The following is a 27049-nucleotide window of genomic DNA, read 5'->3' as shown; positions in this document are numbered from 1 at the left end:
ACCAGAGTGGCCACTTCACACCAGCTCCAGAAAAGCCACACCAATCCATCCAGCCTAAAGCAATGCTTTGCAAGTGTCAGCAAACATAACAAAGATACAGGCACATATAGAAGACTCTTAGCTTAGTTTCCTATTGAAATAGGTGGAGCAGGACTACAAGCAAATACTAACAATGAGGCAAGGCTAAGTACTACTGCTAACAGCCTTATACTATGGTCTTGTGATTCATAACAGCGGTGTTACAGTGGCAGGCAGACTGCTTAATTTTGCATTCAGCCATATGGGTCAGCGCTAAATGCTAACGCTAGCACTCTTGACTGGGGAACACCTTGCTGACCATAAGGGTGGTTGTGTCGGGGGGTGCATTAGGTGGGGGGGGGGGGGGGGGGGGGGGTGGCTGAAGGTGGAGACGAAAGCAGCAGAAAGGAGAGGGAAGGAGAGGAGGAGACTAGGAGGGAGGGAGAAAAAAAGGAAAATGAAGTGAAGAAGTAGAGAGGGCCTGAGGCAAGACAAAGGATGAGAGGAGGAAGAGGTCAGGCAAGGCAAGTTTATTTAATAAAGTGCATTTCACTGAGGTAATTCAATGTGCTTGCATAAATAATTGCATTGATGTGAGGGGAGAGGAGAGACAGGTGATTTAGAGAGAGAGAGAGAGAGAGAGAGAGAGAGAGAGAGAGAGAGAGAGAGAGAGAGAGAGAGAGAGAGAGAGAGAGAGAGAGAGAGAGAGAAGCGGCATGACGCGAGTGGAGAGGATTGACAGGTGATTTAGAATCTCAGCTGCTGGTGACTCAGAACAAAACACAGTGGGCCGGATGCAGATTAGACCCATGCTGACTACAACTACGTGTGTGTGTGTGTATATGTGTGTGTGTGTGCTCGTCAGAAAGAGACAAGTAAGAAATCAGTCTAGTAGTATGACTATAACCTTGTGACCTTAACAGACAAGGTGGGCAGAATAGAGGCACTACAGCAGCACAGCTGCTTCACTGATTCAGGTGCTAATACGTCACCTCTCCCTCTCTCACACACACACAATTTAAAGGTATTTTCAAGTATGTAATGCACAACAGTGTGTGTGTGTGTGTGTGTGTGTGTGTGTGTGTGTGTGTGTGTGTGTGTGTGTGTGTGTGTGTGTGGTGAGCTTAGTTTACGTAAGCTCTGGGCGTTACTGTGGCCTGGTGGCCCCCAAAGCTGATAAACTCAAGAACACAGGCTGTCCACTCCTGCTGCCACTAAAAACTGTTCTACCAGAGAGCCCAGCGCACCTGAGCAGACATCCGCTCTGATGGATGAATGGGAAGACACACACACACACAGACACGCACAGATGCAGATGCACACACACGCACACACACACACCAGTGGACAGCATGTTAAGCTGTGCTGGTGTTTTGGTTTGACCTGACCCGTGAACCTGAGGCAGGGTCAGGACACACACATTCAGACAGATACAGAACTTGCACATGTGGCAAACATCATCATTGCAACTTGCCCAGTGTGTTCCGTCATTTTTTTGCTTGTTCACCATAGCAAACAGAGGAACCAGTTCTAAAGATGATATGCAAAACAGAGATAGAGAAGATAGCTACTGAGGAGGGGGTTGTGCAGAGAGAGAGAGAGAGAGAAAAAGATAGACAGAAAGAAAGACAGAAAGAAAAAAAAGAGCCCACCACTCTAGGGAAGGCAGCAAATTTGTTCAGTTCAATAATGGCAGAAACAAATGCAATTGCAGAATCCACAACGGTGCCACAATAAGTGTTTTTGTTTCCTCAACTCAGGGACACAGAATAGCATTGTATTCTTCCTGAAAAGGTGTTACAGAAACACACACACACACACACACACACACACACACACACACACCACAGTCATGTGATCCACAGGTTGCTATATATGACACAGTTTAGCACATTCATGTGATCCACAGGTTTCTGTATGACACAGTTTAGCACAGTCATGTGATCCACAGGTTTCTGTATGACACAGTTTAGCACAGTCATGTGATCCCCAGGTGTCTGTATGCCACAGTTTAGCACAGTCATGTGATCCACAGGTGTCTGTATGACACAGTTTAGCACAGTCATGTGATCCACAGGTTTCTGTATGACACAGTTTAGCACAGTCATGTTAACACTGTAAATAGGCGGTTCAGGGGAATGGTGTACAACACACCCAGACAGATGCTAATGCTAATATGTGTTTACAAATGTGTTGTGTCTCTCTGTGTACGTGGTAGAAGCTTGTGGGTGATCACTAATGGCCAGAGATTGATTAACCTGGGTCAACATAAGGTTATATTCAGAGCATTGTGCAGTGTGAAGCCAGGTTGCAGTTTGGAATCTATTTGATCAGTAACTATGGTCACATTGGTCACTGTTGTCAATTTTTCGAGTCAGCCTTTGCTGTTAGTTTTCCAAATCAAATTCAAATTCAGAAATTAATTTTCTTGAAGATGCAAACAGACATTTGACATATAGCACAAACTATTGACATTCTTGGTTCTGATAGAAGGACAAATGAAAGGCAACTGCTCTCGATTCTGTTAGTGGTCGGGTCCAGAACCAGGAGTGGTCAAACCCTGAGGGGCTCGGCTCTCCTGCAGTTTTAAGCAGAACCACTGTAATCGAGGATGCAACAGAGAATGCCACGGAGAATGTTGCACAATGGCAGCAAGCTAATTGGCACATAACATTGATTTATCGTCCGCTACAAAATGCAGAATGGAACAAAAAACAGTCATCTTTTGGTACCAGCTGTGAACCAACTTTTCAGGTTCACTGAACATAACAGGCCAGTCATATCTTACCCACAGATAAGGTTCAGGAGAGTCAAGCAACGGTCTTACCTCAGGGGTGGTGACCAACTGTCAGGAAATGTTATAGTGCTGGGACTGACCTTTCCCATTCACTGAGCACTGACAGCAGTAGACATTTCAGATTCTGAATTAGTGGCTCTATGATGCAATCATGCAAACACACAAGTAAACTGCCACACACACAACCCAGTAAACTCAGACATCAAACTCTGGGTTTACGGAGTATGATGAAGTAGCTTGCTGCTGAAGTAGCTAGTTGGTAAACTCGTGTTGGTAAGCCCAAGCAAAAGCCAAAGAACCTCAAGTTATAACAGTAGATAGGCCTTGTCTACTGCTAGCATAAAAACAATTGGCAAAGTAAAAAGGGGGTCATCCCTATGTTCCCCTCTCGGGGTTAGGGTTGGGTTTTAAAAAAAAAAAAAAAGGGTTCTGTGTCCCCCGGTCCTATACAAAGCGTGGAACATAGGACCTGGGGAACATAGGACCCGGGGAACATAGGTACGCTCCCAGTATAAGTATTTGGATATTGGCTTCCCTAGAATATCAACAGATAGGTGCAGAGAAAAACAAGAGGGGAACCAACCAAACATTTTTTGTGTAATTGGGGTATATGAACCTCAGATGGCAAAAATATGTTCTCACTGTCAGAAATTATCCGAAACAAAAAGGTTTGCCGTCACCCACTAGCTGTTTTGTAGAGCCTGTGAAAAGTTGCTGAAAATGTGTTGTAAGTCTTTCCTGTTGAGTCTTCACACTGTGCACACCAGGCAAACCTATAGGAGCTCAACATAGGAGCAAACCTATAAGAGCTAGCTCAACATAGGAGCAAACCTATAAGAGCTAGCTCAACATCTGGAACAAGTGATTTCCCTAAACCAACCCACCCACCCACACAATCTGGTCTCCAGAGAGAAACTGTGGCTTCCCTGAAACAAAAACACAAACGCATCCACCCTCTTGAACATACACACTTTGAGCTTAGATGAAATTGCTCTTCTGTGCCAATACACACTCTGTATCCACAGTATAGATTCCACTTCGATATGCGCAGGGGCAGAGAGGCAGAGAGAGAGAGAGAGAGAGAGAGAGAGAGAGAGAGAGATGACTAACACACAGACACACGCACACAAACAAACCTCACGAAAATCAACTCTCTCTCTCTCACATGCACACACACAGGTCAAATGCAGTCACGGTAAATCATCTACTAATAGTGTCAACGAAGCAGAAGAATAGCTCGTGTTGAGTAACATCTGGGAGACTAAGATTACCTGGCTATTCACCCACATAGTGAACATAATTATATGTGCACGCAGAAACAACCACCACACTCGGATGTAACGTTATGTAGGCTACGCGGAGCTGAAGCGATAACGTAGCATACTGGGGATGTAGTAGGACTACTACGACGAGGTCCATTCACCCACAGAAACGCACGCAGTGAGGGTGGATAGTAGGGAGAAGCTAGCGGATAACAGAAATTGAGGGGTTGGGGTGAGGGCTGCAATGTGTGCCATACCTTTTATCGGCATCTCTTGCAAGGGAATGGTATCCCCTCCCCCGTCGTAGGGGAGATAGGGGTCCTCCGATAGCTCCTCCATGGCGAGCGTGTTGTCCTACTGCGCTGTGCTCGAGCTGCGCTACGCTACCCTAGGCTATGACGGCTAGGCTAACGTCAGCGCAGATTCAGACTCAGGAGATCTGACGAGAGTGACTGCCATATTTACCATCATCCGAGTAAAGGCCCTCGCAGAGAATCTGCGTGTGTGTGAGTGCGAATGTAAGCGAATACGTAAGTGTGCCTGTGTGTGTGTGTGATTCGTGCGATGTGTCAGTCTGTGTGAATGTGAGTGAGTGCGCGCGCCGCTCGCGCTCGCGCTGTTGCACTTGCTCTAATCTCTCTCTCTCTCTCTCCCCCCTGCAGCAGCTGACTGCTCTTGGGTTGATGATGTCATCGCAGGAAAGACGATCAGGAGACAGGGAGCGCGCTGGAGAGAGGAGGAGAGAAGTGAGGGAGAGAAGGAAGGAAGTAAGGAGGTAGGGAGGGCAGCTTAGTTGCCACTAGAGACAGCCGAGCCCAGAGCTGGAAGATCTCACTTGCGGAGGGGCAGGGGGTGGATTCTACAGCCGAGGCCGGAGGATGGGGTATATGCATGGGAGCAAGCAGGCCATGTATGGAACAGTCCATTCAAAGCTTCTAAAAAGGGAGAGTATGGCAGAGAGGCTGAGAAACAGCTTGTGTGGCAGTGGTATGGTCCAGCAGTCACGAGCCGGATAAGTAGTGCAGACCAATGACTGTATCTACAGCCATTACCGCAGACACAAACACACACAAATATACAACACTATTTGTTGTATACAACATACAACAAATTTATCAAGAGCACAACCATAGGAGTCCACAAACCCAAGATGAATATAAGTTTTAGTAAAAACACATGAATACTCCCATTCAGCGCCACAGTTATTAGAGAGCCCACAATTTGATGTCAGTGTGGTCTTCACAACAACTGACAGCAGCCACTACACCGAACATGCCACTCACCCCTGCTTATGAGATAGTGGGAGAGCAGTGTGAGCAACATACACCACACAACCTTGGGTGCGACTGGTGACTATTAATTTAATCACTTCAGAGGCTGTGTCCACTGAGCCAGAAGGAACAGTGTGTGTGCATGCCAGTGTATGTGTGTACGTGTACGTGTGTGTGTGTGTGGAGTGCGAGGCCGAGTGTGTATATGTATGTGTGTGTGTGTGTGTGTGTGTGTGTCTGGGAGGGACAGAGTTAGTAGTATGCTGAAGGCTGCAACATCTTTTTGTTTGTGTAGCTGAGAATACAGTGTATGTGTGGTGGTGTAAACTGTATCTGTTTATGTGACTGTGACCTCTGATTGTAAGTCATGCACCTGTCAGTATGAGTGTGCAAGTGTATACACACACACACACACACACACACAAAGAGGCAGGGGTTTCTAAAAATAACACAGCCTACTGAATCATAAAGTAATTCATGCTGAAACATGTTTTCGTGGAGTTACACACTTGTTTCTACCTCATCACAGGTTTACAACTACTAAAACCACAGAAAGATTTACTACGCAATTAGTATATCTATATAAAAAAAATGTGTCCAAATCTTTCTCTGCAGCCAGTGCTCTCCACACAACGTAGTAACTGCACACTATGTATTTTGTATAGACTTCTCAAGGCAATCTTAAGTAGATTTGTGCACTGATTCAAGAATGATTAAGGGGCTGCTACTGCATACCAACAGATTAGGCAGGAGACGAAGGAGTAGTTTCCATATAAAAAGCCTCTTCATAATACACGTCGATGGGTGTTGCTTGACTTTGGGGGAATTTAATATGGACATAGGTAGCCAATATGTTAAAATATTTATCATTTTGTATGTGTTTCTTGCTGGCTCTGCTACTCACAAATGCTTTCTAATACCACACATATAGCCATCACCTATACCCCTTAACCACTCATTACTCACACAGTAAATTCTCAAGCATCAACATTATTAACATTTAATTGAACCATATGTCTTCATCTAATCTGGCGTCCAGGAGAGTCGAGAGCACTTGAGTCGTGTGTACTTGTTGTGAAAACTGACAGTGTTAGCCCTCAAGCTAACTGATCAAAGTGTTTCCTGTCTCTGGCACAACGCTACAAGAGCTACAACTACCGTTCTGTCAGTGCTACAGCTGTTTTCCATAACCGCCAATAATGAGTACACTTTTTTTTTAAAGTTCTGCTGCCTCTTTGTCAAATTCACAAAAATGGAGCATAGCGTTAGTTGAGGCAGGCCACAAAGTCACACCCAGCAACTTGGCTAACTGATCAGCTGACTGCCCAGCTGATTGATTTATATTGGTGGAGAACATTTTGGGCATCTTATTAAAGCTGCCTTAGCCTGCTTACTCTTGCTGCTTTCTCTGCAAGCCTTTTTGCAACCCACCTACACCCTATCTCCTCCTCACATCTGACTTATAATCATGCAGAGATACATACAATTGTTTAAATAAACACAGAGCCAACCTATCAACATCCAATATAGCACACACTGTCAATCTTTATCTGATTCTGAACTTGATACCTTTCGGTCACTTGTAAGACAGTTCCGGACCTGTTGATGACATCACCCATCGACTCCTCCTTCCTCGTGGGGGCCAGTCTCTCTCACCAGCTCTGATCAGCCCTCACTGAATCAAAGTCCTCCTCAGTCCCAACGCCACAAACGCCATCTCCTGTTCCACAGCGCTTTCACGTTGTTCCTCAGACCTACCCCAAGGTCTGAAACCATACACCTCTTCAAGGTGCTGCTAATAGGCCCCAGTCACAGCTCGCTCAAGTTCACATACACTCATAAGGGTTCGTAAAAATAGCTCCTCCGGTAATTCCAGCGGTCAGACGTATCCACAGGAAAAGCAAGGTGTGAGAGCATTTGTGTCTTTGTTCAAGTCACTTCCTTGAGTGCCTGCCCTGCTCTTTGTGGCACCAAACCGGTTTTCTGGAATCTTCTGTATTTACTCCTCACTTGCGTCACAGTGGCTTGACCAAGTCACCAAATACACCTTAGCTCACCTTGAACACACCTCTCCTCATATCCTACTCTCACTCCAAGCCCAGCCCAGTCTATATACAACCTCACTTCCTCTGACCATCCTCAGTGTTCAAACATCAGACGCCAGCTGACCCCAAGCATTTTATGGTCTTCTTCCACAAACCCTGGAAACACTCAACAACAACAAGAACTGGATCCAGCCTTGCTAGCTCTCCTGCCACGTTTAACTGTTGCTTACTGTACTGACACAGAGCGAGAGAGAGCGAGGGAGAGAAGAGAGCAAGAGAGTGTCTGGTTGTGACACCGAGGCACCTTGTTATGGGTCACCCGATGCCACGCCGCCTGGCCCGTATGAGCGCCTGTGATTGGACGTAGATTACTGAATGGCAGCGAAACCTGATATGAGATCACTCTGGGGTTGGTCTTTCCGCCCGTCCCAGTGTCCGGGGTTCTGTTAGCAGTGTCTCAGAGATAGCCGACACACACACAAACACACACACACACACACACACACACACACACACTAACATACAAAGGAGTTTGTCTCAGAGCCAGAGAACACTGCCTTCGCACCTCATGAATTATGAAGTCAGTAATGACTTTACACACAAAAACGCACACACGCACACACTTACTTTCTCTCTCTCAAACACATTTATCTCTCACACAGAGACAGAGAAACACAGGGTGAGACTGTCAGACAAAAACGTTAATCTATCCTTATGACAGCAGAATTATTTCGTTATGGTATAGCTTATCTCCTACCACGATAACCAACCTATTCCTGTTCCATTATATATTCCAGGATTTCCATATTTCCAGGATTACTGATTAATGGTGCAGTATGTTTGGATCATGGTAGGAGCTGCTACAGAAGGTTTTCCTTTTTTCTGTGGTCAATTATTAATATGTGGCAAGGTCTGTTAATATGCCAGATATCCTTACATAACGACACATTTCCTTTATAAATCGTTTTTCCACAACCCTGTCCACTTTTAATCACACACATACAGTGGTCAGGGTTACTACATAATGGTAGAGTATGTGTTTGTCAACACCACAACCAAAGTGCTATGCTCCTACCACAAATGACCAGATACACTATATACAGACTATTTTCATTTGTAGGTCTCTGTTGGTGGAACAACCTACCAAGTGCTACCGGAGCTGGGGCGTCCCTATCTATCTTCAAAAAGCTCTGTAAGACCCACCTCTTCCGAGAGTACCTCCTTTCCTAACTAAAATCTAACAACCCAACCCACCTGACGTTTACTGGCTACGCATTTCCTTTCCTCGCTCCTTCTGTCTCCTTTGCAATGTAGCTTGTGCGTCATTTTTAAGTCACTTTGGATAAAAGTGTCTGCTAAATGAATAAGTGTAAATGTAATTTATGTACATTACGTCATTAGAGACTCCTGCAGCATGGTCCCTCTCTGAATAACGTGCAAACACACACACACACACACACACACACACACACACACACACACACACACACACACACACACACACAACACACACACACACACACACAAACAAAGAAGCCCCTGTGTTGCACCAACGCAGTGGGTAGGACAGTAAATGAGAGTGGAGGGGCGGGGGCCGGGGGGAACAGCTCACTCTTGTTGTTGTGCCCATGTGCGACCGAGATGCTATTCAGCTCCTCTAATAACAGCCAATAACTACGGGCTATTAGGCCTTATAGGATACATAAACAACCATCTTGAGCATAGAGTAGCGAGTAGAGAGTAGACCTTGTAGTGTAGATGACACATACTTACGAACACACAGTCCCACAGTCCCCCAAACAGACCAGAGTGGTCATGCCTTCTTATGACAGGCTGGTTGCACTAAATGACAGCTCATTGGCAATGACAGAGGAGTTGTTGAACAAAAATGACTGGGAAACGATTGAAGACTTCCAAACAAAACATTGAATGAAGTCATTGCTGAAATAATGGCAAAGAAATGGAAAAATGTAAAAACAACAACAAAAAAATACACAACCTCGTCATCTGAAGTGTGTACATGTGCCTTTATGCAGCCGTGTATGTGCCATTATGACTCATGTTTTTATGAAAGTCTGCTTTCTGTAAACAGTTCGCAGCAAAAGCTGATCTCTAGCTAATCATGTGAGGAACTTACATTGAGGATTGAGAGGACAGGAATGCATCACGCCTCCCCAAAGATATAGGGATGTGGGTGAGGCAGTGAGTTTTAGGCCTTTAGAGCCAAAGGCTAAACTCTCAACAATAGCTTAGCAACAATAGCTACAGAATACCACTGTGCCAAAGAGGAGTAGGAGTAGGAATCAGTCCTGAATGAAGACGGCCAAAAAAGGGTAACCAAAGAGGCTTGGATACATTCCTTCTCACAGATAACTCACACACTTGCAACACACACTGACTTATTTTGAATAGTGTGTATTGGTGCACTGATTTGATTTGATTTGATGATTTAGCAATGACACAGAGACAAAAACACTGGCATGTTGTCACGTGTGACTAAGGAAGGGTGATCAACATAGCCAGGGGTCATAGGTCAGAGCTGGAACGTTGATGGTGGGAAACAATCAAGATGTGAAATAAAGGAGACGTGTCCAGTGGTGCACTGATTGAATGGAACAAACACACAAAAAAGATGAATTTGAAGACGAAATGAAAAAAAGGAATGACAACACACAACACAAAGGGAATCTTAAAATGATGGAGGGATGTTTATTGGTGGAGTGGTGGCTAGAGGAGGCAAAATGTAGGATGGGAGCCATGGCAACAGGTCTCACCAAAAAAAAGTATCCAAACCTGCCATGAAGGGTAGATGGAGGAACCTGCAAAGCTGGAATGAGAATGAAGAAAAGAGCCTCTCCAACCACCATCCCAGAAGCAAAATAATGAGAAGCTATAGGGTGAGGATTTCCACCAATCTCCATCCTCCACATCACTAAGCCAACCAAAGGATCAACAAAAGGTAACAAACAGAAAGAGCAAAAAATGAATGACAGGAAGCTGAAAGTAAGAGGATCTAGCGACTCTCGGCCTTCTCCGGCTCGGAGCAGGGGACTGGAGTAGGGGGGTTCGCCCCACGCAGGGGCCACCCTACCTGGGGAGGAGTCCCCGTCCAGCAGACTGTCGTCCTCGGTGGTGTGGAAGTCCATGATGACACCGGCCCCATCCAGCAGCTCTTCGTCGCTGCTAGCGCTGGTGATGCTGTTGTAGCTGTTCCGGTAGTAGCCTCTGGTGCACAGCTGCGCCGACTCCATCTAGCTACACAGTGCCCTGTACATATGTACACACACAGACAAGACACACGCGCGTGTGAAGAGTGCGCCCAGAGAAGAATCTTTTAGCGAGGGAACCCTGCTGAGAATGATGAAGCTACTGGGTCACCAACATACACACACATATACATAGAAGACACACAACATAGCAATTAAAGTCTATGCAGCACCATTCAATGTCTTAAGAGACAGCACAGAAAGCTACACAGAGACACAAAACACATGTCTCTCTTATCTAAAATGCTGAGCACACTCACACACAGTCATGTGGCTACAGTGAAGCAGACTCAGTCTGACTAGTCATCACATCTGGTAACAAAGTCTGTTTGTCCACAAGAATCACTGTGATTTAGCTGCAAATCTGCAGAGCTGGTCTGGACTGTATTAGAGCAGCCAAACCTTTCCCTTCCTTTGTGGGCTTGTTCTAACACCCGAGTGTTGTTAGAGGGATATCTCTCTGTGGCTGCATTGAAACATACTCAGTCAGAATCATTGAAGTTTAGCTGTAGACCTGTCGAGCTGGTCTGGGCTGTATCAGAGCAGCCAAACCTTTCCCTTCCACCTGCTGTTATCTCTCTGACCAGTGGTGCCCCCTAGTGGACATAGTATCAAACCATAGGTATCACTTCTATAGGATAAAGGAGCGGCCAGATGTGAAGGTGCCTTGAACAACGGCCAAGATGTTAAGTTAGTGTCAAAAACACCTTCTGACAAATCATCACAACTTCAAAATTAACAAAGTCAACAAGTCCACAGACCAGAGACAAAGAACCATCAGTTACTTCTGAATCCTACCTTCTTCCAATGCCACACTAACTGATATTGTGGGTGTGGAACATACAGTAGTTAAATAACAGTTAACTAGTAGGTCCGCAATGGACTTCATGATATCAGACACAATCACCCCACCCACCACCCCACCCAGACCAACACCCAGCACCCTGGGCAGGACAAGCAGCACCAGAGAGGCAGACTTAGTGTACTGTATACAGCCTGAAAAGCAACAGTTTGAGGGCTTACCTGATAGCGAAACACACTGAAAGAGAGAGGGGGGAGGCAAAAAAAGAGAAAGAGAGAGAAAGGGTGATAGTGAGTGAATGAGAAAGAGAGAGAGTGGAGGGCAGTGACAGGGTGGGACAGACAGAATGACGAGAGTGAGAAAAGAGAGAGCAGGGGCTGATCTCTGCTGGGAAGGCCTGTAATCCCGTTTTTCGTGGTCCTGTTTTAATAGCCTCTGCTCGGGAGTCCTGCAATCACTCACTTCTGGGAGCAATTACAGATTCCCACATGCAGCCACTCTTGGTTTCCCTCCCTCTCACACTTTCTCTCCTCATCTCTTTGTGTCTTTCCTTCCATTCCTTCCTTCCCTCTCTCTCCATCATCTCTCCTCTCTCTCTCTCTACTGAATTCATCATGTGAGATATCGGAATCACATGTCTTATTCATATTTCTTGCCAAAACACAGACAAGAGTGTTATAAAAAAAAAAAACTTTAAAAAAGGCAGAGTGCTGGAATATCACTTGTTTCTCCGGGGACACTGTGAAGCCTAGAAGGTCACAGCTGCCCTTATCGGAGGCCTTTTCAGAGGGCAAGGGGATATATTTAAATTAGATAAACTTGTGGGATTGTGTGTGTGTGTGTGTGTTTGTGTGTACATGTTTGTGTATGTACATAAAGGGGGGGGGGGGGGGGGCAGGGAGAAAGAGATGGAGAAAGAGACAGAGAGAGAGAGAGAAAGAGAGAGTGAGAATGAGAGAGCACAATGCAGCGGCTCCAGTCATGAGGCTGCTCAGCTGACCTCTTGTCTGTTGTCTGTCCAAATGTTGTCAATTATTAAAAAGACATTAACCACATTAAATGAGTCAGTGAACAGAAGCAGCCATCTGCATGTTGCAAACTAGTACAACAGTCCATCTCCATTTTAGCTCTATTAGAATTATTGTTGTTATTTCTATCTTAGGTTGTTATATTACTGTGTCCAATGTATACTCCACGTATCCTTCATAAGGTCAACTAACAAGGAGTTCAAGAAAAAGGACCAGGGGGATGGAGAGAGAGAGAGAGAGAGAGAAAGATCAGGGTTTTATTATGGAATATCACTTGTTTTCTATCAGATTAAAGCACAGAAATCAAATTTATTATCCTCGCTTAAAAAGAAAAACACACAGAGACACACAAATAAAGTCTTTTCAGCTGACGCCGAGCAGCTAACTCCTGTTTGCCAACTCTAAGCTCTGACCACACGCCAACGGCAAGCCTGTTGCTGAGTTTGCATGGACCTTTTATATGGTTATCTGGCCGATCAAGAGTCCTGTCTAGACTGAGAGGAGCGATACCATAAACGTCTTCTTTTCCGAGAAGGTTTGAAATTGACAGTGAAATTTGATCAGAGCATCGGTTTTTGGAGAGGGACATAAGCTAACAGGCTAATGCCTTAGGGCTCAATGCAAGTTACACAACATCCCTGCATACTACCAAAAAGTGTGTGTCAAAACAATGGAAGTGGTAAGTGAACCATATTCCAAGCCATACAGGAATAAAAAGACTACCTACATCCTATTATGACCTACAATCCTTTTTAGTATGTTAAATAGCTCATGCTTGTTTCTTGCTATGAGGATTATTGACTATTTTCTATACAGGCAGTTCTTCAGCCGCTCCAGGAAATCTAAACACAGAGGCAGTAGTAGGGCGCATTATTATATGCCATGCTCACCATGGCAACAGAGTGGGGAAAGAAAGGTAGTGAGACAAAGAGAGCAATGAAAGGTATGAAACAGAGAGAGACACTGATGGTTTACAAATTTAGGATATATTATGTAGGATATAATGGGAAAAGAAACAGGAGAGAGAGAGAGAGAGAGAGAGAGAGAGAGAGAGAAAGAAAGAGAAAGAGAGAGAGAGAGACAGAGAGAGAGAGAGAGAGAGAGAGAGAGAGAGAAAGAAAGAGAAAGAGAGAGAGAGAGACAGAGAGAGAGAGAGAGAGAGAGAGAGAGAGAGAGAAGGGATCTTCTCTGTCAACCTGGACTCCATTACAAAACACAGGAAAATCAGATTTCACTCCGGACACAGCCACCCCGTCTCCTTACAAGTGGCCAGTATTTAATTACATGCCCTCTGCATTTACTATCTGTTAGAGAAAGGTGGTCAGCATACTTAAGAGAAGAGTTAAGACATATTAGAGAAGAGTTAAGGCATATAAAAGACAGTGGAGCCTGGTGATAATTGGTGAGAGCAAATGCTGTGTTTTTCACACATGCATTGTTTTTTATTGCTGTGACAATGCCTAATAAGGTCAGGGCAGACTGTGTCCCTGCACAATTTTTTTTTACTAACCAGACTAAACAAGCAATGCACACCGATACAAACCAAAAAAACTGACAACAGCACAAAATTGTTTTTTTTTTAGCTAGACAAGAATAAGTGCAGTGGACAGAAATGCCAACTCGACAGATGAGACTAGTGTTGCGCCACTTCCAGCGTGGCACCGTGCTTCCTTCCTTTGGTTGTCATGGAAGCATTGTCAAGGAAACTGTTGCTTGGTGATAAATCTGCATTTTTTCATTGTTTCTGAGCTTGCTTGTACTTGTAGCCAAGACCATACAGAAACAAAATAACATATGTGTCAGTGTAACTTCTGTTAATGTCAAATTAGCCTATTAGACACTCTCTGTAGTTAAGACATTAACTAAAACAATATAGCTTGACCTGATTCACAATGAACACAGAGTAGCATTAATCTTACATGTAGGCTACCCCTTGTTCTCACACCCCTGCTTTCCCAACTCAACCAATACACCCAGGACAAGGATGGTTACAAAAAAATGTCGTTTGGAAAGGGGACAGGATATTTTTTTCTTATTTTTTAAGGAGGGGAACACTTAAATTCTTAATATACTTTAATATAGGACTTAAGTGTGACTGGGACATGTCCTCTGTATCCCATCTGGAAACGAGATGACAAGGACATGTGGCATAGCCTGCAATGATCACCCAGGCTGCCTGATCATTGTGGATTTTTTTTTTTTTTGGGGGGGGGGGGGGGGTTAGCTGTAGTACTGATAGTGAGGGTTGATTTGATAGTGCCCATTGCACAGAGGCAATGCTATAGAGGCTAAGTGCATTCGATAACTTTGCACATAGCTTACCTTTGGTCATTCGTCTCTGGGAGAGTTGTTTCGAGCAGGACAGGGGTGTAGTGTTGCAGAGAGAAAGGATCAGGGATGGGGGACAAAAGAAAAGGGGAGAAAAACGGTACATACAGTTCTCAACAGGTGAGATGACATTTCTCCCCCGCACCTAATACTGTTTTTGGTTTAGGGCATATGCTGCGGGCCTTCAACAGATAGGCCACTGGTGAAAGAAAGAAAGAAAGAAAGAAAGAAATACATACATACATACATACATACATACATACATACATACATACATACATACATACATACATACATACATACATAAGCAAGCAAATAATAAATAAGTAATCTTTAGGCCTTCATATCATTCTTGCAATGGCAGGGAGATAAAATAGTTAATGTTATCTATACGCAATTAAACCATCCCTATACATTTAATAATTTACTAATTTAACCAGCCACGTCCTGAAAGCGACGTCATGCAGAGTCGCAAGCATGTTTTGCGCGAGACCGAGGGGCACGTCTCCCGTCAGACGAGGCCTATTCTGCTTAGCGGCACCAGTCCAAAATGAGGCCGTACTCTCCTACTACCATGACTTGCATGCAAATACAAGTCCCTCGCAGAGCGCGCAGAATGCTCATTCATCACGTGTTTTGTACCGAAAAACCGTTAACCCCGACCTGTCACGGCACAAACGATATTACGTAGGCTACACTTTCAGTGCACGTTGCTCGCCCACAAGGGTTATGCTAATAGTTGAGATCAAGATGCACACATAGTTCGCAGCCCCCCGCAGCAGAGCATATGTGGTACGGTTAGTAGGCCTATTAGGTAAAGTAAGACTTTCTCAAATAGATTCTTTAAGGCGAAAAAATAGAAAGTTAGGCCTAGGTCTATCAAAAATAGAGAGCCTCATACAAAGCCTCCACCCCCTTTATGGTTACCTGAGATGACATATTTCTGAAAGGCAGACCATTAGCAAAACAATGCAACAGCAAAACAGCTGTCTTTTGGAATTGCTACGCCGACTTGACTTTAATCATTCTTCACATAATACTCTCTCTTTAGCATGAGGTGCTGTCTCCCAGTCCCATCTCTGAATAGATGGGCCTATAATACACTTTCGTGGGGAAATGGAATCGACTGTAAAACGTTTTCCACTTTGGTTTTTCAACTGAATGACACACTATGTAGCATGTTTTGACAAAATTATGTCACGGCTATATACTATTCATTCATGGTGCTAGCCTAGAATAACAGTTTCAAGCCCAAAATGCTATACTGAATATTAGATGAATGCATGTTCGTAGTGTAAGCTAGCAACAGAACGCAGCTGGCCTTGGTGCTAAAACATCACCTCTGGGAGCACTGAGAGACGCATTTGTTTATCTCTTACCTCTGAAATGCCTCTAGTCCACCCAAAAAGGTATAAATCATCCTTCAGTCGTGAAAGACAAAAACATCGCACAGAAAACATCTGACATTCTCCTCAGACTGCTGTATTTTTTTTCTATCGAGTCTTGTGCCAATGACGTTCACTTCCGGTGTCGTGCCCACCCCAAATCCCCCACCAACAAATGGGACAGCCGAGTAGGAAAGAGGTGTTTAAAAAGTGTACATCATTTTGTACCGTTTGATCACTATCCAGTAGAGGACAAGAAGGACTGTGATCTATTTCCGTCTGGAACATCAGAAGATGGTTTCCTAACCCATGAAAGAATGGTCTTATTATAATGTTTACGGTGGCAAAACTCGGTTGATTTGACAGAATAAAACAGATATTTTCTTATGATATGCTATACGAGCAGACTGTCTGATTTCAAGAAGTCGGCTGCTAAACTAGGAGAAACATTAACCAGTAACCATATTAACTACTTTCACCTGATGATTTAAGATCATGTTAATGAGACACAGGACTGTTTCTGATTGACTAAAATATCAAATGTTGTAAGTGTGTGTTTTCAACACTGTAAAACAAACCCATTTTGCTTCAGTATTATAATAATATATATATGGTCATATTCATTATACACATCATTATTATACGTATGCTGTACAAGTTCCTGGTCTAATTTAAATCTATAACATATCTTCTGTCTTCCTTTCAATGTTTTTTTTTTTTTTTTTGAGCTTCTTATAGGTCACCGCTACTCACACTCACACACTGTAGGGATCAGAAACAGAAGATTGAACCCTGGTGACTATTTTGTACTATTTGAGTACAGGCTGAAAGGCAAGATGGCTACTTTGTTAGCAATAGAAAGTTAGCAGGCATGCATGGATAGCATATTGGTTTATTTACAAGCATTGTATTTTCACAATTTGCTAGGGAGGCAAAATCATTGTGCCTTTTTTTTTCTGACATGGATATCAGCAGTTCTACATAAACACAGATTGTGGGTGTTGAGTTATTTGGGAATAATAACATATATTGAAAAATCAATGTCTGTGGAAAGCTGATGGGCAATTACCCTAGCAGTATGAGAGAAAGTAGAGGACTCTTGGTCCAGCCCAGTGCAGGCAGACACACACACACACACACACACACACACACACACACTTGCGCTGATGAGATACTGCTTGTCCAACCAACAAGTATCGAATCAGATGTTGAGGCTTTGATAGCAGCACTCTCTCAATCAGTGTCCAGGCTTCTGTAGTACTCGGCCTCCCTACGGTGCTGCTGGACCGGCATATCCCTCCGCGTGTCCCTCAGCTTCTGCAAGTCCACCTCCACCAGCGCCAGGCCCGAGTCTGCGGGCCCCAGGTCCGACAGCACCGTCCCCCAGGGGTCCACGGCCAGCGCGTGCCCGTAGGAGGAGCGTTTTGGGTGGTGGGGGCCAACCTGTGCCGCGGCCAGCACGTAGCACTGGGTCTCTACTGCTCGCGCACGCAACAGCACCTGGAGGAAGAGACAGCTAGAGCTCCATGCGTGCACTAATACTAGTTGAAGTTGAAGCTTTAGAATGCTTGCATGATGCACTAGATTATATGCATTTCCATTTCCCTAACATTAACATTTATTAATTTGTGTTTTATCCAATGTGACTCATGATAGGGGGATGAAAGTCTTTCACCAAAAAAAGAGTACAACTTTAACTGTAATGTGTGATAATAATAATATAAAAAAGATAAAGTTATTAAATAAGAAAATAAACTATTTGAATCCTAGCAATCCTTAGCCTATATCATAGCCATCCTTTGTCTATGTGATCTTGTAATGGAATTGAATGCTGTCTCACCTCCCAGTGGGCGGTGCCTGTTGCCACGGTGAAGGCTGAGGGATAGGTCAGAATCTCTGCCCCATGCTTCAGTAGGGCCAATGAATGCTCAGGGAAGCGCAGGTCATAGCAGACAGCGAGTCCCACCTGGAGCCAGAGGCCAAAGAGAAGTGATGGCAGGTAAGTATCGTAATGCTAGATGTGGGTGAAAAGATAGTTGTGGGTGAAAAGGCAGGTGAATAATGGGTTTGAATGCAAGAGAAAGATAGAGAAACTCAACAGATAAGATGGTAAAAAAATGTAGGCTGGCCCCACTCGCCTGTATCTCTAAGGGCTCTCTAAGGGCGATCAGACAGGTTGCGGTTTTTGCAGTGAGATCTGACTTTTTATGTTGTTTTGTAAGCGTTTTTGCGTGCTGCTTATGCGCCCAGGGCACATCGTCTTTTGTGAGACTGCTGCACACTTTGTTTTTGCAGAGGTGCCCGCGTGTTTCGAATTGAAAAAAGTTTAATTAAAAGCATTTTTATGAAAACATAGTGCATCTTGTGTTTTACATGCGGCAAAGCGCATCCTGTCAGGATCAGAATTATTAGATTGTGCAACAGCAGTGGATGGAGTTGGGGGCGGGTCTATGCAATGACCTTGCCAATAGGAGTCTGCACAGGAGGAACAAGGGTGGTGCCAGGGTTGGTGAAGGAGCTCTCCTTCAAGGACACGCCCTTTTCGGCCAACTCCACATCAAAGAGGTGACCCTTCCTGTACACGCTGACAATGTCCCCTGCAAACAGGAGATACACGCAACGATTTAGTCAGAGTGGTCAAACAGGACATACACACTAAGATTTAGTCGAAGTAGTCAATTAAATAAAGCTCCATTTACATATTCTTCCAGGGAAATTCTCATAATGGGAGTGTGATAAAGTGTGTGTGTGTGTGTGTCTGTCTGTCTGTCTGTAGGCCTTAATTCGTCTGTGTATACCATTTGTAGCCTCAAATGCATTTGGGTGTATGTGCTACTGCATGCGTCACCTCATACAAGCATCCTCTAGGTCAGTGGTTCTTAACTGGTCTGGCTTTGGGACCCATAATTTCCCATGTTCATAAAGTCACAACCCATATATTATTATTAGTGTTTAAGCCAACGGATATGGTGAGCTACATGGTAAGACACACCAAGTGCCTGTAGACCTAATTGTTTGGAACATCCGGATGTTTGGCCTTACATTTGTGAAGTCTTCAACTCCTGATGTCACCTTTCAAAGTACTCAGCAGGTTTCCATGTGCCATTTTGGTTTTGATAGTTTCATGCTCTCATGTGCCAGAAATTCACTTCACACCACACACTGGGGTTTCTGTTCTATTTTATCCTCAATTTAAGTGAACCCATATCCTAGCCTATTTCAAATATTCAGGGTTGCAGCCTACTTGCGTTTACCGCTAAAATTATGTCTAACATGACCAATCACATAAACACTGTCTATGTCCATGGCAATGACTGACATTGGCTACGAATACAGTCTGTTAAAATAAAGGTCCAATATAATCTGATTTGGTAGAATTTTAAAGTCATTTTTTCTTTTAACCACAAGCTCCGTGACCCATTCAGAACGGTTCTGTGACCCACTTTTGGGTCCTGACCCACCAGTTAAGAAACACTGCTCTAGGTGAACATAAACATGAACACAAATGCTGCATGGCGCTAACTCACACCCTACCTTGATCATTGAGGATGATGTGGCTGTTATATATGCGCTTCTTCGTCTCCCAGTTCTCCCCTCGCTCATGGAAGCCGCCCAGGGAGAGCCAAACCCCCAACTTCCTTTCTCACACATACAAGCCAAGGCACACTAAGCATTAAAACAAAGACACTACAAATCAAGCTTAACCACAATGCAAAAACCACACGACTGTGGGTTTGGGATATATGGTCCTTCACATCTGCAAAAACTGGCTGGAGGATGGCCTGTTTATCGGCATGAACAGCGGCAGAACCAGCTTTTGAGATTTGTATCGTATTCCATCCTTTGCACAGCCATAATGTAAAAAAAAAAAATATATAGGTAAGATTTGTAGAAGTTACAAGAAGGCCGATGTGTAGTCCATTCACTGACTTCATAATTCACATGAATTGCACTAAAACACAAAAAGTCAACTGATCCGAAGGCAGTTTGTGACAAAAGGTGGAGGCCATTGCTGCTGAACGATATTGTTTGGGCACCTTAAATATTTATACATGAGAACAAATACCTGGAGAACTTTAAGCATCAGTGTGAATCTTGTCACGATAACACAAGGAGACCAGTCATGTGCTTGCTTGGCAATGCTGTTCAGAAAATTGCCTCATATATCATCAACCATTAAGTAAGCCCCCCCACCCCCCAAACCCCCCAAACCCCCCACACCTGGCCAGCTCTGAGTAGCGAGTGATGGTCTCGCCTGAGAGGGTCTCGGACAGCTGCAGGGTCTGCTTGAGGTTGGAACCAATGTAATCGAAACCCTCCGGAAGGAATACCATGCTGGCGCCGGCCGCCTGTGCTTCTTCCACCAGCCGCGCACCGGTCGCAAAGTTTGCCTCTTTGTCAGGAGTCGCGGTCATCTGGCACAGAGCGGCCACAGGGTGTGATGAGGACATCCTGCACAAAATGCAAAGAGAATTGAAAGCAAACTACAAGTAAGTCTTACTTACAAGTACAAGTAAGCCTACAACATTCTCTTTATATTCATTTTTTCACCATTGCATTTTAGAAATCAAGTATTCTAAATTCCCCTCGAAATGAATAAAGCATCTATCTTTCTTGTACCCAGTGTTGGTGTCCAAATTTTTGCTATTTTTCAAATGATAAAGCAGTGTTTGTCTCCCCCTAATGTTCATGTTATATAAAGTTGTAGCTGAAAGGAAACATTTGTGGCTCAATAATATCTTTCTAGAGAGCCATAGTTTTAGTTTAGCAGATTTGGAACAGCATTTTAAAGCCAGAGGCATTCACCATTAATTTTTATTTCACCAACTGTAATCAACTTTATCCCTTTTAGAGGAGGGTTCCAATTAATTTGTGATACATAACTGAAACAACGCTAGGGTCAAACACTTTTTTACTGTTTTCTTCTTAAAACTAAGTCTTGTATAGAGATTGACTAGATGTTTGCCGGGATTATTTTTTAACTGTTGTGCTTTTGCCTATATTTTTGTCCCCAACACATTTATGCTTTGTTGTACTACTAGCGACTGGATCCACCAACTCTTCGGACTGTCCCAAACAACTCAGGCTTTCCTTGAAAAAGATACCAATTGGCCACATAAACATGTCCACAAGATCGTCTGGGTTTTGAACAAGGACTATGCCGTTCATTTTAATCTCATGTTGAATACCTCTGTGTAACTCATCAAAGAAGACTGTAATATAAAACTGTGGGCTCAGATGCAGAACAGCTTTCTTTATTTGAGGAAATTCCATATTCAGGTAGACAGAGAAGGGAGCATAACTGTTTCTGGTAAGGGTTTGCCATGACAAGAGTGAGCGACTGACCTGAGTTGTACACATCTATATGATCTCATGGAAGTCCTCAATGCTATATCCGTGTTTAACTGGCTGTCCTGTGACTGAGACGATTGGTAACAATTTTCACCCCTTAGTTTCTTCTTGACACGGTGATCATGGAAAGTCTTTTGGACAGCAAAGATACCGTTATTCTCATCAATACACTGGTACGTGGCATTTACATCAAAAAGCTCCAGGTTTGCATGTTTACGGATGATGTGCTTTCCAATGTTACGCTTGTTCATGAGAACATTGCACATTGGACACCTTGTCCGGACAACAGGTCTCACGCGCCCTCCTTTTGGCCTGGCAAGAACTCCTGGTTCAGATGACTCTGCACTGAGAGAATGAGGTTCTGATAGGGGTGGAGACAGCTCTATGCTTGCTGGACATGGATCTGTGTTTGCTGGACATGGCTCTGCCCTTGTTGGACATGGTTCTGCGCTCGTTGGACATCGTTCTGTGCTTACTGGACACGGTTTTGCAATTGCAGAACCTGGTTCTGTCGGGGGAGTACTCGTCTCTGCACTGTCTGGACACGCATCAGACAGTGGTGTTTTGATTGATTGTTTAGCCTTGCACCAAACTAAATGTTTATCAAAGTCTTCTTTGCGCAGCAGCATTGACTGGCAGTATATGCAATGGTAATGAAGTTGTGGCCTGCACCCCAAACCACATCGGTGGATAGTGTATCCTGCAACATATGACAACAGACATGATAAGGATGAGGGGCCAACATTGTTCAAAGACTATAACAAATGAGGACGTTTCTCCGTCACTACAGTGCAACCCTTCTTGGTTTTGTGGCAAGCACAGCTGAGCACACCGTTAGCAAACCACAATAAAAGGCAAGTCAAGTATGAACCATTAGCTGCACGTAACTGTTGTGGTGGTATCCTTCTCCTGTGCAATGCTATTTGAACTGCGCACAAAATGCCTCAAACTACAAATGTATTTCTTGTCACGGGTGGGGATTATTTTTGGGAAAGATCTGGTATGTTATTTTCACATTCTAGCTGTAGGCTACGATGGCAACTTACCCTCATGTTGAACTGCCCGGTTGAAATGTAATGTGAGGTGACGGTTCACACTACTGGCTCTTGTAGGCTTGAAATATTCTGCCGTACAGAATGGACAATGAAACTGGTCGCAGCATGTACGACACTGATCATATTTTGGCAATGTTTTCCCTTTCTGTATGGTAACATGACTAGCGAGCATGATGACAACATTCAAAGGCACTACCGCGCGAGTTCGCAGGTTCACACAAAATCTTCACAGCGCATGCGTTCAATTAATGTCACTGGGCTCAAAATGCCGTTCCAAAACTGCAGCAGGGGTTTGCAGTCACACTCTTTTCTGCTGACTTGCCAAACTGGATGTGTTTTACAATCAAATTATACTCATCTTACAGTAGTAGGCTATGTACAAGGCTTGGCGTGTCATTCTCAGCCTTCTAACGTGACCATAAACTTGAACTTCATGGACCTGTTTCCCCCCCAACAAAAACAGCAGTCGTTTCCATTTCTTACCTGTTCTGACCTGTGAAGGATATTCGACTAAAATGGCAAATTGAACACCTATGAAATCGGAAAACACAACTGACAAGCATGAGTTAGCTTGTTAACCAGTAACGTTAAAGCAATGTTCAGTCCTTCGGTAACACAGTTGCACTTTGGACTCAAGTATTTGTTGCTATATTAGATTTTCTGCCATATACAGATTTAACGCGAAGAAAAGTCCCATGAATCAAACATGTTTCTCACAGATTTTGGGTGCCTATCTCATTTAAAAAATCTGACACGCACGCCGAACCTGCACCCACCCCGTCCGCAAGTAATCAAAAATCGTGGGTGTTTGTGTTTTGAGCAGGCATCTACGGAGACAGTCAAGGAAATATCCCTAGGTCCTCATCCTTCCTCACACCCGACTATTCCAAGATGGCAGCCAACAGCAGCAGTAGCACGGGTAGTAAAAGTGGTGGTGGTGGTAAACAGTCTGGCCCGTCGGCTGAGCAGGTAATAATAATAATATTGTAGATAATAGACCACTGTTTACCAGGTAGTAGCAAGCATTAGATTATATTTCCTCTAGATACCAGGCAAGCCTGTGAACTCGTGTCACGCCATGGTCACTGTCGTAAGCTAATGTTAGCTTGCAGGCAACATGGGTATGCTAACGTTAAGTTCAGTCGGCTAGTCATATGTAGCCTAGCACAAAATCCACACGCCGTTTTACTCACAATTTGTAATGTTGAGCTTACTACAGTGACTCTACAGCCCTTGCTGCAATTTATCAATATTCTGTCCTGGGTGACGATATTGAAAATGCATTGATATTACTTAACAGCCTCAGACACACCCAGTGGAAGACGTCTAGCATGCTAACCTGAGACGTCACTCGTCTGAATAAGGAATGGGGTGTTTCGCAGGGTAGGCGAACAGAGTTATTTCTGAAGGCACTATGCAGAGGGGTACTCTTAACCTTAGTCATGTAACTTATCCCCAACTAGTTTTTAACTAGTTCATTTTCGTGATATATGCTAGCGAAGTTGATGTAAGTAACCGTTGTTGATGATGCTGGCAACCCATCATTAATGCTAGCTTATTACAGAAGTAATGTGGCCTTGACACGATGGAAGCATTTTATTGTGACCCATTTGTTTTTGTGCTAGTACTGTAACAAATGTTTAGTGTAAGGTATTTTATGAGACAGTGCTGTGATACTGGTGCTGTCTTTTGACACGTAGGTGGTGGCCACCTTCCAAAGGATGCGCCAGGAGCAGCGTAGCATGGCCTCTAAAGCCGCAGAGTTCGAGATGGAGATCAACGAGCACAGTCTGGTGATCGACACACTGAAGGACGTCGACCCGTCCAGAAAGTGCTTCAGGCTCATGGGTGGTGTTCTTGTGGAGCGCACTGTCAAAGAGGTGCTTCCTGCACTGGAGAACAACAAAGAGCAGGTGGATAACTGATTTTTTTTTTTTGTTCTTCTTCATAAATATCATAAAACTTCCTTTTGGAAAATGGATAAATCACATGCAAAGTTGACAATGCCACTGTCTAAACCCACACTACTGTCTACAGCTCACCACACACACACACACACACACACACACACAAGCTGACATTCAGCTGTCTGGCCCCTGTCAGTTAACCTGACCCTAGCCAGATGAATTTCGCTCCGCCTAGCTCCACTCATCCATCTGGAACCGATCCATTGAAGTGTTGCTTCAGAAGGCTGGGCCTAATCAAAAAATGCTTGCATATGATTGAATAAGCCACTTGTCCGTCATCTATTGACGTGCTACTTCAACCACTCACATCGAAGCCAACCCGTGACACTAATAACAGTCTCACAGTCACTTCTACGCTATGTCACATCTATGAAACTCCCGCCCTGCGTCCTGATTGGCTGAACCATAAAGTCGGTTGCAGAAATCACTCTCAATGGAAGAGGTCCCAGATGGATGTGAGTGAAGCTAGGCGGAGCTAAGCGGAACAAAATTCATCTGGCTAGGGTCAGGTTACCTGTCAGTGGCTTTCTAAGTCCATCTGTGAGAACTATCATGCTAATTGGCTCTTCATTGCATGACAGATTGTTATTGTAGAAGTGTACTGGCTCTCAAGATGGCCATTGTAGGTTTAACATATTTTGAACACCGATGACATCATACTGTAAGCTTATTTTGGTTGCACAATATAATATCAGCCTACATGCAATTCTAAAAAGCCTGTCGAGTGTGGAGAGATGCATGGTAAGCTATTAGATTGGTAATACAAATGATTGACAGTACTGAAGTAGATCCTGTTACACTGTTCTTTCTAACACCTGACGAAGACCAACATTGGTTGAAACTTTGTGTAATAAATCACTTCGGGAGCAGCAGCAACAGTGTGTGGGTACTTTTTCTTTATTACACTGTTCTTTCCTCTCATGGGATGAATAAAGTTTCATCACTAATCATTATTCTGCCATCAATGCCACTAGTACTCAGATGTGTACTTGGTGTGCCCTGGTACTCAGATGTGTACTTGGTGTGCCCTGGGCTTAAATGTTGTCGGTTTAGTCTTTCTTTTCCACTACCTCTGACCTGGTTTATACCCTTTCAGATTGGCAAGCTCTTGGAAGTGCTCAACCAGCAGATGCAGACCAAAGGGCGGGAGCTGACGGAATACCGGGAGCGCTACAACATCCGATTGGTGGGTGAAGAGGATAAGGGTAAACCGTCGGCTGGCTCATCCAATAAGGAGGCTGGAGATGGGGGCAGTTCTAAACCCAGCACAGGGGTGCTGGTGTCGTAATGGACTTGGAACACACAAATGTGACCTCCTGGACACATAACAGGAAGTGTAGCCAGATGCTTGCCTGGCAATGGCAAGGCGTGGTCTTGGAAAGCCAGGATGTGCTGTGATATGTTAGTGGTGTTTGGGGTGGTTCATCATTGCAAGCAATTGCTTTGCGTTGTTGCGTTTCCTCTTCTTAAAAAAATACAAGTCATACAAAGTAGTAAATATGTTTTGTGTGTTTTTGTCTCACATGGTTATGGAAATATGAGGTGTTATGCCTTTTTTGTTGTGAGCACTAATTTTAACAATGACAGAGGAAATAAGCATTTGCCACACGATTACAAAACATTTCACTGAAAAGCTCTTAACTTTGATAATCTGTCTTAAAATTACACACATTGGGCCATGGGCTTAATTTTTGTGTATAGAAAAAGCCATTGGTTGCACTGACGGAGGAGATACCCAAGAGAAACACAATCACACCTGCTGACCTTTGACTGACGTGAACACAGCCAGTAATTGATATTACTTGCCATGTAATAACTATTTCTGTGGAGAACACCATTTTTTATGTTTGCCTTTTGTTTTGTTTACAAATAAATAAATAAAATAAAAAAATGTTGCAGTCAGTGGCATTGGCACTTGCATGCAAAGTTATCAAAATTGTTTTGTACAGTATAATTTATTTGTGGGTTTATTGCACTGTGAAAAACTGTCATACTTCATTTGAAAAATGGTCATACTTCATTTGTACCTCTAAATACTGAAGTGATTTAATTTGACCATGAGGAGTTTACACCTCCTGCGTAGAATGAGATAAGGCACTTAAAAACAGTTCAGATGTGTGTTATTCATGAATTAAAGGTTGCATATAAAATACGTATCTTAAAGGCATTCTAGTGGTACCATTTTCACCACTCCAAAGAATCGCAGCCTGAAAGACATGCTGATAGAAATTAATTTGCTTGGACCCTGGCTGACAGAATCAATTGAGAAGCTTAATCCCATTATTCACATTCACATATATTTTTCACATAGATCTCCCATTTCTTGAGGTCACAAAGCACTGTTGGTATGAAAACAATAGTTTTACCTAGATGGATTTGCTAGGTTGTCGAGTTAGTGCTTCCAGGCAACTATAATGCTACACTCTGGGGGCATGCTGTCTGGATTATTTTCTCACTCAGTGATCACTCTAAT

General features: G+C 43.9%; 3 protein-coding genes across 13 annotated transcripts in view; 1 reads left to right on the top strand and 2 right to left on the bottom strand.

Annotated features, from left to right (window-relative positions):
* clcn3 (chloride channel 3) overlaps positions 1–16336 on the bottom strand; it is a 38987-nt gene extending 22651 nt beyond the window's left edge. For 3 of the 6 annotated variants that reach the window (XM_042069186.1, XM_042069189.1, XM_042069190.1), the window contains exons 1-2: positions 16197–16336; positions 10485–10660 (exon numbers count right to left, since the gene is read on the bottom strand). In XM_042069186.1, the coding sequence (XP_041925120.1) occupies positions 10485–10644 (160 nt within the window). In that variant the 5' untranslated portion in view covers positions 10645–10660; positions 16197–16336. Of the gene's footprint in view, positions 1–4334; positions 4768–10484; positions 10661–16196 lie in introns of those variants that run through there. The other 3 variants (XM_042069191.1, XM_042069188.1, XM_042069192.1) reach the window with 3 other exon arrangements.
* A 742-nt stretch (positions 16337–17078) lies between these two features.
* nit1 (nitrilase 1) lies at positions 17079–23428 on the bottom strand. Of its 6 annotated transcripts, XM_042069231.1 has the most exons (8): positions 23327–23428; positions 22601–23140; positions 21549–22254; positions 20424–20654; positions 19737–19840; positions 18663–18799; positions 18043–18168; positions 17079–17702 (listed from the first exon to the last, which is right to left on the bottom strand). In XM_042069231.1, exons 2-8 carry the CDS (start codon positions 22779–22781, stop codon positions 17436–17438), a joined length of 1752 nt encoding a protein of 583 aa, XP_041925165.1. In that variant the 5' UTR covers positions 22782–23140; positions 23327–23428; the 3' UTR covers positions 17079–17435. The 6 variants fall into 6 exon arrangements, with proteins under 6 accessions (XP_041925165.1, XP_041925169.1, XP_041925164.1 ...); XM_042069235.1 differs by lacking the exon at positions 21549–22254 and having other exon boundaries at positions 23093–23140; XM_042069230.1 differs by having other exon boundaries at positions 22601–23403.
* Positions 23424–26512, top strand: pfdn2 (prefoldin subunit 2). The gene is made up of 3 exons (XM_042069361.1): positions 23424–23578; positions 24310–24522; positions 25673–26512. The coding sequence occupies exons 1-3, from the start codon at positions 23501–23503 to the stop codon at positions 25862–25864; spliced, it is 483 nt and encodes a 160-aa protein (XP_041925295.1). The 5' UTR covers positions 23424–23500; the 3' UTR covers positions 25865–26512.
* The last annotated feature ends 537 nt before the right edge of the window (positions 26513–27049 follow it).

Source organism: Alosa sapidissima, chromosome 18 (genome assembly GCF_018492685.1).
Source record: "Alosa sapidissima isolate fAloSap1 chromosome 18, fAloSap1.pri, whole genome shotgun sequence".
Taxonomy (NCBI): domain Eukaryota; kingdom Metazoa; phylum Chordata; class Actinopteri; order Clupeiformes; family Clupeidae; genus Alosa; species Alosa sapidissima.
This window is presented reverse-complemented; position numbering and strand designations above follow the sequence as displayed.